An 11,878-nucleotide genomic window follows, 5' to 3' on the forward strand; every position below is an offset into this window, starting at 1 on the left:
TGGCCCCACACCTTGCAGCCTCCGCGGGGCGCTGTTCCCGCTGGCGCTCGGCGCGCGCTCCCCTAGGCGCATCGGAGCTCTAGTGACCGCATTACGAATTCGTCCTTTGCTTTTCTTCTCCTGTGATGGCAGCGAGCGCTCGTCCTGTTTGTAAATCGTGCTGGCGAGGCCCATTGTAATCAACTACGAATTTCATTTCAGAATGAAAAAGGAGATGCAGTTTCGGACGTGGCAGCGGTTGCCGACGGTCGTTCCTCTGAGCTACCGGCCCTTACAAGGAAGACCTGCCTGCGGCGGATCTGGAAATGAATCCCAGCCGCAAGCCCAGGGCGGCGGCAGCCCCACGGGCCGAGCAGAGGAAAGACCAGGCGGGGGACGGAGAGCCTGGTGCCGCGTGCCGGGACCCACAACCCCTTTCCCCTGCGCGCTCTTCCCCGAGCGGACGGGAAAAAGCTCTCCTTGGCGGCTGCCCATCCCCAAGGCCCAAGCGATGCTTCCTAACTGCGTGAACGCAGCTGGATGGGGGAGAAAGAGGTATGGGAGCCGGGCTTAGAGCCCCGTCTCGCCTCCTGCCACCTCGGTCCCGCAAGGTTCCGAACCTCACTGAGCCTCAGCTTCCTCCTCTGGCAAACGTGATAGTAAAAGTTCTCTTGTAAGGTTGGTGCGAAGATTAAATGGCCCTTTACTGTATATTTAGAGCACCTGGCTCACGGATTGGTCACCTCGCTCCCGGACTCAACAGTGATCACTGGGTCCTTACAGCATCACACTGGGATCCTTAAGGGCAAAGACCAAAATTAGACCTAGCTTAATTCGTGGTGTGCAACTGCTAAATGTTACGAAATGAGTGAGTGACAGGATGATCCAGCTATGAGAAATAGGAGAGAGTTTACAGTGGGATAGCGACTGTACCTTCTTTTTGTATAAGATGTTTGGCAGTTGGGGATAACTTATGGGAAGCAAGTTTAAGATGCACACGAAATCTTGACCGAGAGGATGTAGAAATTAGATATATGGCCAATAATCAGATAAGCAAATAAACAGATCTCAAATAAAATGTTTAGTTTTGAGGTTAGAGGTGGGAGATCAGGGTAACCACGCAAAATAACTGATACAATAAATAACTACATGACAAATCATTTCTCTCAACACATTTCAAAAAAAAAATCACTTTATTTTATAACTGCAAGATTTTCTTCAAACCAGTTGCTTGCTATTACAAGCTCAAAAACTTATCCTGCTCTGGTGGCAAACATTTCGTGACTCATGCTGTGTAACAAAGACCTGTGTGGACGTTGAGTTGTATATTGCTGATGCTCCTGAACATAAAGGAAAAGTAGAAAATTGCCGCTTTTTTCCCAATGATTTGTGGAGAATTATTACTAGACTAGCTGCTACCTGTGCATGAAATGCACCACTATTGCTTAATAAATCTGGGCTGGGTGCGGTGGCTCATGCCTGTAATCCCAGCACTATGGGAGGCCGAGGCAGGCGGATTGCCTGAGCTCGGGAGTTCAAGACCAGCCTGGCCAACATGGTGAAACCCCATCTCTACTAAAAATACAAAAATTAGCCGAGTGTAGTGGTGGGGGCCTGTAATCCCAGCTACTGGGGAGGCTGAGGCAGAAGAATCACTTGAACCCAGGAAGCAGAGGTCGCAGTGAGCTGAGATTGCACCACTGCACTCCAGTCTGGGCAAAAGAGCAAGACTTTGTCTCAGAAAAAAAAATAAAAGAAAAATGAATAGCACTGGGCACGGTGGCTCACACTGTAATCCCAACACTTAAGGAGGCAGAGGTGGGAGAATAGCTTGAGCTCAGGAGTTTCAGACCTGCCTGGGCAACGTAGCAAGACCCCATTCTCCAAAAAAGGGAAAAAATCTGAATAGTATATCAATGTGTATTTTTGCTTCTCGTATATTTCTTTTTTGTTTTTCTCTTCTCAATGTAGCACTTGTACTGTTGGGAGGATAAAACAGGTGCTCTTGATTAAATAGGGATTTGAAGGATATGCGTAGATTCTGTCTATGATCTGTCCCAATCACTTGTTCATTACATTCAACAAATATTTATTTATTTATTTGAAAAAGGGTCTGAGTCTGTCACCCATGCTGGAGTATAGTAGTGTGAATTCAGCTCACTGTAACTGCCACTTCCTGGGCTCAAGCCATCCTCCCACTTCAGCCTCCCAGGTAGCTGTGATTAAAGGTGCTTACCACCATGCAGCTAAGTTTTGTATTTTTGGTAGCAACAGGGTTTTGCCATATTGCCCAGGCTGGTCTCAAACTCCTAGGCTTAAGCAATCCTCCTGCCTCAGCCTCCCAAAGTGCTAGGATTACAGGTGTGGGCCACCATGCTCAGTCCCAACAAATATTTATTTGAACATTTTGTAACTGTGAAAGATGTATTTGGACCCGATACAATGAGAGTCCAGAAAGAGTTCTTGGAAATGAAAAACTTGATAATAAATATGAAAAACTCCATACAGAAACTGAAAGTTAAAATCGAGGAAATCTCCCCAAATTAGAGTAAAAATGTAAAGAGCTGGAAAGAGTCAAGAAAATTGCCAAGGACCAACCCAGTAGGTCTAACATACGATGATTAGTGGCCCCAGAAGGAACACGGGAAATGGACAGGAAGAAATCTTGTCAAAGAAATAATTAAAAAGCATCCTATAAAGGGAAGATGTTTCCAGATTGAATCTAAGTGCCCAGCCCACGGATGAGTGAGTGTAAACTCACACTTAGTCACTTCATTATGAAATGTTAGAGCACTCAGGTCAAACAGGATTCCCCAAGTTTCTGGAGACAAAAAAACACAGATCACATACACAGGATCAGGACAAATGGTGTCAGATTTCTTTCTCTTTTTTTTTTTTTTTTTTGTTTGAGACACGGTCTTAAACAGGTCCAGCCTAGGCTGGAGTGCAGTGGCATGATCTTGGCTCACCGCAACCTGCTGGGATTACAGGCGTGCACCACCACGCCGAGCTAATTTTTGTAATTTTAGTAGAGACAGAGTTTCACCATCTTGGCCAGGCTGGTCTTGAACTCCTGAGCTCAAGCGATTCGCCAGCCTTGGCCTCCCAAAGTGGTGGGATTACAGGTGTGAGCCACTGTGCTCTGCCAACCCAGATTTTTAAATACAGCACTAGAATAAGATGAAAGCGAAATGCTTGTAATCCCAGCACTTTGGGAGGCCGAGGCAGGCAGATCACCTGAGGCCAGGAGTTTGAGATCAGGCTGGGCAACATGGTGAAATCCTGTCTCTACTAAAAATTCAAAATTAGCTGGGTGTGGGGATGCATGCCTGTAGTCCCAGCTACTTGGAAGGCTGAGGCAGGAGACCTGCCTGAACCCGGGAGGCAGAGGTTGCAGTGAGCCGAGATCATACCATGCACTCCAGCCTGGGCAACAAGAGCAAAACTCTATCTCAAAAAAAAAAAAAAAAAAAGAAAAAGAAAAGAAAAGAAAGAAAAAAAAGATGAAAGAGAAATGCCTTTACAATTTTGAAGGAAAATGGTATCTAGTCCAGAATTTTATACTCAGCCAAAGTATCAAACACGTGTGAGAGTAGAATAAAGACAATTTGGGCCATGCCAGGTTTAAAAACAAATATCTGGCCAGGCGCAGTGGCTCACACCTGTAATCCCCAGCACTTTGGGAGGCTAAGGTGGGTGGATCACCTGAGGTCAGGAGTTCAAGATCAGCCTGGCCAACATGGTGAAACCCTGTCTCTACTAAAAATATGAAAATTAGTCGGGTGTGGTGGTGGGTGCCTGTAATTGTAGCTACTCAGGAGGCTGAGGCAGGAGAATCATTTGAACCTGAGCGGCAGAGGTTTCAGTGAGCCAAGATCACACCACTGCACTCCAGTCTGGGTGACAAGAGCCAAACTCAGTCTCAAACAAAAGCAAGTATCTTCCTTGTGCCCCTTCCCAAAAAACTGTCCTGGTATATACCGCAATGCTGCCAGTGCCACACTGCCTTGACCTCTGTGCTTCCGGGAACTGCTTTGTGGCTTCGCCTTCTCACAGCCGGAGTGACCCCGATAGGCTCTCAGGGATGCTGAGGCCAGCTTCCGGTGCAGGACTCTGTGTCATCTCCTCTCCTGGGCCTCCATCTAATGGGGCCATACAGCCCTTTTTTTGCTGGGTTTGTGCTTGCTACTAACTTTTTCAAAACTGAGCAATATATTGTTCAGATTTCTTTTTTTCTTTTTTTGAGACACAGTCTTACTCTGTCACCCAGGCTGGAGTGTAGTGGTGCCATCTCGGCTCACTGCAACCTCTGACTCCAGGTTCAAGTGATTCCTGTGCCTCAGTCTCCCAAGTAGCTGGGATTACAAGCACGTGCCACCATGCCCAGCTAATTTTTGTGTTTTTTTGGTAGAGCTGGAGTTTCACCATGTTGGCCAGGCTTGTCTATTGTTCAGATTTCATACATAGATAGCAAAACCATAAAGCATGAGAATGACTAACATAAAAGTTAAGGAAGTGGTTGCCCCTGGTAGAGGGAGATGAGAGAGAGAAGCAACTGGGGAGCGCCCCCAGGAGTTTCATGAGGTCCTAGGGTAGTAGGCATCCTGCTGTTTGCTTGCTTTCCCTGTTTCTTTGCTGCATTGGTATCGCTTCCTATCTCCCTGGCTTTCCCATGAGATGTTGCCCAACTGTTTATGATGTGGGCTGGGGATGTTCTAGGATGGGGAAACTACATCACAGATGACACCTCAATGAAGGGCAACAACAGCAGTCACCATTGTAAGTGTTTTATTTGTATTAACTAATTTGGTCTTTTCAACATCATCCCTATTTATAGATAAAAGTACTGGAGACCCAAACAGTACCAAGCAATTCAGTGTTTTCTGAAGGAAGACAAGTCAGAAGAGTGGCTTGCACCTGCAATCCCATCACTTTGGGAGGCTGAGGCCAGAGGATAGTTTGAGCCCAGGAGTTCGAGACCAGCCTCGGCAACATAGCCAGGCCACCCTCCCCCACATCTCTACAAAAATAAAAATTAAAAAAAATTAACTGGACATGGTGGCGAGTGCCTGTGGTCCTAGCCACTTGAGAGGCTGAGGCAGGAGGCTCACCTGAGGCCGGGAGTTGAAGCTGGAGGTTGCAATGAGCTATGATCGCATCACTGCACTCCAGCCTGGGTCACAGAGTGAGAGCTGGTCTTAATAACAATGGTAATAATAAAAAAAAGGCAAACCAGATGTTCAATGCAACTGCATTTTAAGAACAAGTTTAGAAACCAAAACTTTACTCAATCAGTAACCCTGTAACTAATAACAATATACATTTTAGTCCCACGTTGAGACGGAGCATGTAGAATGGAGAAAAGACAAAGGAACTAAGTGGGAATGGGAAGGACAGATAGCAGGGAACAAGGGAAGGGCAGTCTCTTCTGGTGCCCACCAGGTTTTCACCTTATCCAGGGGCCAAGAAGCCAGCTCTCCAGGGACTAAAACTAGACGCACGAGGACTTGCTTCCACAGAAACCATATAGAATCTGGGGCTGTGAGTTGTAGAGGGAGTGGAGATCCCTCCATGTGGATGAGGAGGGGGTGGGGGTTCTGTGTGTCCGTCCATTCACTCTTGAGGGGCTCTGGTCCCTGCTTCTACCGAGGTGGTGACCCCTTTGTGTTGCCGGCGTCAGATTTCCTGCTTGTGATGCCCTTTAGTTTCTGTGTCTGCCCGCCTAGGCTTTGTCCCCAGGCTCATCCAGTAGCTGGGATTTTTCTGGCCACAGCCTCCTCTGATTCTGACCCTGAGGGACTGAGTGTCTTTTATTTCAGGCTGCTGTAAAACCACTCCAGCTGCACCCAGCACCGCTTCCTGCCACAAGACCGGGGAGGATGGTGACTTGGGTTCCGGTAACAAAGCCCCTTCCGTGAAGTTCCCCAACATACTCAGCTTTTTCCTTAACATAGCTGAGGTTGGGGAGGGGTCCAAAGAATCAGTCGCACAAAGGGAGAGAGCAGCTCTGTTCCAATAAACGAGATTTTGCACGTTCCAGTGCTTTCGGTCCACTGGAAGCTCTATATCCTCATTGCTGATGCCGTTTGTCTCGGTTTTAGGGACCCAGTGACTCAGCACCCACAATCATGTTGCCTCTTGGCTGTGGCTGCAAGGCTTGCAGCCCCATAGTCATGACAACATTAAATCTCCTCCATCCAAACTGTCAAAAGTCTGGAATTTTACCCTACGTAAAAGATAGTTACGGTTGCTGTTTCATGGATGCTGGCAGAAGACACAAGACGCCTGGGTCAGAGACAGAATAATGTATGGCTCATGGCACAACAATCAGCACTAGCATCCTGCTTGTGTCAATTCTCCTTGCTCTCTCAAGCCCCACAGGGGCAACATGGAGAGGCCCAGGTGGATGCTATGCATGGAATGGTTTGCATTGCAGACAAGGAATTCTGATTTCAGGGAAACTACCTATTTCATGGCCATCCTTCTCTCTGTCCTGGTGGAAGACATTACCTTATTCCTCAAGGCTGCCCACTACACACACAGCTCTGGGAAAGGGCCTAGGAAAGTGTGGCCAGGGCCTTGCATTCCTGGCACACCCAGCAAGAACACGCAGGCATGCTCTGGACCACGCAGACTGCCTTTCCCAACCCTGGCCTCAGACGGTGCTGAAGAATAAAATAGGATAAATGCCTGGCACATAATAAACTCAACCAATGCCAATAATTATATAATCATTCGAGTTGGTCAAAGAAATTAAGGCAGTTCTGACTATATCACACTCCTGAACATGTACAAAAAGTGACATGTACTAGTTAAATAAGAACTTAAACACAGCCGGGCATGGTGGCTCACGCCTGTAATCCCAGCACTTTGGGAGGCCGAGGCGGGCAGATCACTTGAAAGTCAGGAGTTCGAGACCAGCCTGGCCAACATGGTGAAACCTCGTCTCTACTAAAAATACAAAAATCAGCTGGGCATGGTGGCCTATGCCTGTAATCCCAGCTACTCGGGAGGCTGAGGCAGGAGAATCACTTGAACCCAGGAAGCAGAGATTGCAGTGAGCCGAGATCGTGCCACTGCACTCCAGCCTGGACACTAGAGCCAGACTCTATCTCAAAAAAAAAAAAAAAAAAGAACTTAAACACTATAAAGGAGAAGGGATCCCTTAAGTTTCTTTTGTCCTGAGACAAAAAATATATAGAATATCTAATTACATCTTGCCTTTTAGATATTTTCTTCAATGACATTTCCCAATCATTTGTTCACACTCTTATTTTACTCTCCAACCCAACACATTAGGGATTGGCTTAAGTCCAGTGAGCCCCAACTACTGTGGCAAAGGTTTGTTACTTTTGGCCTGCTTATTGACTTCCAACTGTAGTAAATTATAAAACCTTTTCTTTTTCACTAATATCACCAGTTTTCATTTTTAAAAACACCCATTCAGGCCGGGCATGGTGGCTCAGGCCTGTAATCCCAGTGCTTTGGGAGGCCAAGGTAGGAGGATCGCTTGAAGCCAGGAGTTCAAGACCAGCCTGGGCAGCAAAGCAAGACCCTATCTCTATAAACAAACAAACAAAAATCAACAAATTAGCCTGGCATGGTGGCATGTGCCTGTAGTCTCAGCTACTTAGGAGGCTGAGGTGGGAAGATCACTGGAGCCCAGGATTTTGAGGTTACAGTGAGCTATGACTGCACCGCTGCACTCCAGCCTGGACAACAGAGCCAGATCCCATCTCAAAAAGAATTCCACTCATTTAATAATCAGGGTGAAATGCAACAAAATATTAATTGCTCCAATGCGGCAGCACTGGCTAAGGCCAGAAGCAATGCCACTAGACTGTGCTGCTGTTGGAAGGGCAGGTAACTTGTCACCTGTCTGGAGAGTGCAGATGTCCATTATGAGAGGCAACTGTGGGGTGCCAGGCACAATGCATGGAGAACTGAGGATAACACCAGCAGCTCAAAGATTGCCCATCCTGTGTTGGGCTCTGGCAGGAATTGGCACTTGAGGCTTTCACTAAGGCTGCCCTCAGTTGCCTGTGTCTGCCTCCAAGAAGAGCTTATGCTTGGTGACCCTCCTCACAACAGGCACATTCACCAGTGCATGGAGGGCACTGTATCCACGTCTGTTGGCTTATTTTTTAAAAACTGTTTTGTAGAGGCAGGATCTCACTGTGTTGCCCAGGAAGGTCTCAAATTTCTGGGCTCAAGCAATCCTCCTGCCTCAGCCTCCCAAAGTTCTAAAATTACAGGCATGAGCCACTATGCCCAGCCTTATTGGCTTATTAAAAAGTTGGTGGTGGCTGGGCATGGTGGCTCACACCTATAATCCCAGCACTTTGGGAGCTGAGGCAGGTGGATCACTTGAGGCCAGCTGACAGCATTCTGGGAACAGTCACGTCGTTAAATATACCCAGTGCCGGCAACCTGTTACCTCTGCATGAGGCCTGGAGTCTGGGAAACAGCAGTCACTCAGAGCCAAGTTTACTGGGTGGAAGGGCCATCGGGTTGGGTAAGATCATCTGGGATAAGAAAGGATAGATATGACCAAGAATGGGGCAGCTTTCCTTTGTGAGTCATAAAATTGCCTCCAAACACAGAGTGTTTAGGAATGTTTTTAGGAAGCACGGGCTGCTGGATAAAACCTGACACTTGCTATTTCCTGGTATAGTTCTAGGTGCCAGGCAACCCTATGGTGTAGGTAAAATTATCCCTGTTGGGCCCAGAGTAGCTAAAAACAGGCCTAAGATCACACAGGTAGGAAGGGGTGAAGCTGAGATTTGAACCCAGATGGTATAACAGAAGAGTCTACATGTTCAACCGCCTCATGAAACTGCCTCTTGGTTAAAAAAGACGAATGCCTCCTAAAGTGAAGACCTGGAAGGGAACAAGCCTGTTTGGAAACACAGCAGACGGGCCGGGTGCGGTGGCAGACTCATGGCTTATCCGCTTTCTTTTTGCTTTCCCTTGGTCCTGCCAGCCTGACTCCTGTTCCTTAATTAGGACTCCACATCTAGCACCGTGAGAATCACCTTCCTGAAGCTCAGCTCTGTGAGGACGCCCCTGTGCATAGGGGGGGAAAACAGAAGGCCTGGCTTTGCGGCAGATGAGGCCAGACAAGTCAAATATCTTCTTGGGGCCTTGATTTCTTCATTGGTAAAATGGGGGCCCTCAATATATTTCCCAGGGCTTGATGGGGATTCAATGATAATGTATGCTAAAGTGGAACTTTACAAATGCTTGTCACATATATACTCAATTTTTGCTTAATCTAAGTGTTCTGTCTAATCAAATACATGCTATGAAGATGTGAAAAACAAATAAAACTCCTCAGACAAGAAACATGCTATGGCTTCCTGTTGTCTCCTAAATAAAGTAAAAACTCTTCACAATGGCATTTTTTTTTTGAATGGAGAGATTAAGATTAGACTCTCTCTCATCACATTGTTTCATTCTTTACATTTGCCCTGCAGTCAGCTTAATGGAGTCCTTAACAGTACCCAAGATACACCTGTCTTCCCGCCTTCATGCTTTTTCTTTTTCTCTGTCCCTGTGAAATCCCCCACCTCCTGCCTCCACGGAAATCCTCAGCCACCCTTTGCATCACAGCTATAAAGCCTCACAGGCGCTCCTAAGTCAGAAGTGGTTTCCCACAGTGCCCCCTTGTGGCACTGACTGCATTCTGCCTTTTCTTTTTCTTTTTTCCTTTTTCAGAGATGCAGTTCTTGTTCTGTTGCCCAGGCTGGAGCACAGTGGCTACTCACAGGCATGATCATACCGCACTATGGTCTGGAACTCCTGGGCTCAAGCAATCCTCCTGCCTCTGCCTCACAGATGTGTACCACCGTATTTGTAGTTTTACTTCTCTTGTGAGACTTGAACTTCTCAAGGGTCTTATCTACTTGTCTTTCTCTGAGTCCCTAAAAGTGCTCACAGAGCACATACAAATATTTGAGACATAATTAAATGAAGTGACAGGTCTTTAGATACAGAAATGCAGGACCCAGGCAAAAGTCTGGGTAACCTGTGCAGGCCTGGGGTTGGGGAGTAGCGAATTCAGTTCATCTTTGGAGAGAGACAGCACGTGGACTGAAACAAAGCTAAAGGCACTTGCTCTGAGCCCATCTTGGTAATTAATGTCATCCCGGGGGTCTGTACCCGCCAGGGTGCCCCCAGTCCTTTAGCTTCCTGAGGATAATCCTCTATTAAAAATTGTCTAAAAACAGACCGGGCATGGTGGCTCACACTTGTAATCCAGCACTCTGGGAGGCCGAGGTGGGAAGATTGCTTGAGGCCAGGAGTTCAAGACCAGCCTGCACAACACAGCGAAACCCCATCTCTACCAAAAATACAAAAATTAGCTGGGTGTGGTGGTGCACACCTGTAGTCCCAGCTACTGGGAAGGCTGAGGCAGGAGGATGGTTTGAGCCCAGGAGAGGTCGAGGCTACAGTGAGCTGAAACTGTGTCACTGCATTCCAGCCTGGGCAACACAGCCAGACCCTGTTTCCAAAAAAATTGTCTAAAAACAACTTTAGAGAGACAAAAACTATACACTATAAAATTCTTTATTTATTTATTTATTATTTTTTTGAGATATAATCTGGCTCTGTCGCCAGGCTGGAGTGCAGTGGCATGATCTCAGCTCACTGCAACCTCTGACTCCCTGGTTCAAGTGGTTCTCCTGCCTCAGCCTCCCGAGTAGCTGGGATTACAGGCCCGTGCCACCACATCCAGCTTATTTTTTTGTATTTTTAGTGGAGATGGGGTTTCACTATGTTGGCCAGGATGGTCTCGATCTCCTGACCTTGTGATCCGCCCGCCTTGGCCTCCCAAAGTGCTGGGACTAGACCCCTTCCCCCATTTTCAACAAGTTGGCCCAGGAAGTTTCCCCGAGCCCCTTCCCCAGAGTGAGGAAGCATGGCTGTCATTTTTCTTTTCTATCTTTTTAATTAAAAAATTGTTTTCATTTTGTGGGGGAAGAGTCTTGCTATGTGGGTCAGGCTGGAGTGCAGTGGCACAATCCTAGCTTGCTGCAGCCTTGAAGTCCTGGGCTCAAGCAATCCTCCTGCCTCAGCCTTCCAAGTTGTTGGGACTACAGGCACACACTGCCAGGACTGGCTACTTTTTTATTGTTTGAAGAAACAGGGCTTCACTATGTTACCCAAGCTGGTCTCAAACTCCCGGCCTCAAGCAATCCTCTTTCCTCAGCCTCCTAAAGTGCTGGGATTACAAGCACGAGCCACCACATCCAGCCTGTTGTTTTCTGGCCCTGCCCGCACCGGTTTCCCCGGGCGGCAGACAGGGCCCTACCATAGAATGTCACCGACAACTGGGAGCGGACGGGGGCCCCGGCCCTGTTCGTTCCGCTGGGTGAGAACGAGGGTCTTGGGGCCACCGGTTTAGCTGGGACGGGTGGGGGACAGCAGCTTTCTTTTTCAATTGTTCAACACAGAAGAGAAACCCAAAGCAAGACGCCAATCATCAAAACACGCAGACACAGACACACGCGCACGTGACCTCGCTCTCTGGGTGCTTTCGTTACCTCAAACGGAAACGGGGCTTTTCAGGCCCTCTTTTCCTGCCTACCTCATGGGACTGTTGCCAAAGAGGAAGGAAGCGGAAGGAAAGGTCTTGGGACGGGACAGGGGCTAAGCGGCCGTACGTTCGTTACGATGTGAGGGGTGCCGGGGGGCTGGAGACTGAGGTCGGGGAGAGCACGGGCCCTGGGTCCTTAGGGCCTGCGGGCGGCCGGAACCAGAGTGCGCGGGTCTAGGGATTCGGGGACCCAAATGCACCAGGCCCACACATCCCACTCAGAGGGCTGCGGGAAGCCCCGCGCATACTCCAGGGACACACCCCGCCCACACTTCCGGGGCGCGACCCGGAAGCGGAAGG

The 11,878-nt window shown here is 48.1% G+C and overlaps 1 protein-coding gene across 1 annotated transcript; it reads left to right on the top strand.

The window, feature by feature from the left end:
- The first annotated feature begins 7 nt into the window (after positions 1-7).
- Positions 8-1,339, top strand: LOC105531670. Its single transcript, XM_011969651.1, has one exon. It carries the CDS (start codon positions 203-205, stop codon positions 551-553), a length of 351 nt encoding a protein of 116 aa, XP_011825041.1. The 5' UTR covers positions 8-202; the 3' UTR covers positions 554-1,339.
- The last annotated feature ends 10,539 nt before the right edge of the window (positions 1,340-11,878 follow it).

Source organism: Mandrillus leucophaeus, unplaced genomic scaffold (assembly GCF_000951045.1).
Source record: "Mandrillus leucophaeus isolate KB7577 unplaced genomic scaffold, Mleu.le_1.0 Scaffold9, whole genome shotgun sequence".
NCBI classification, from domain to species: Eukaryota; Metazoa; Chordata; class Mammalia; order Primates; family Cercopithecidae; genus Mandrillus; species Mandrillus leucophaeus.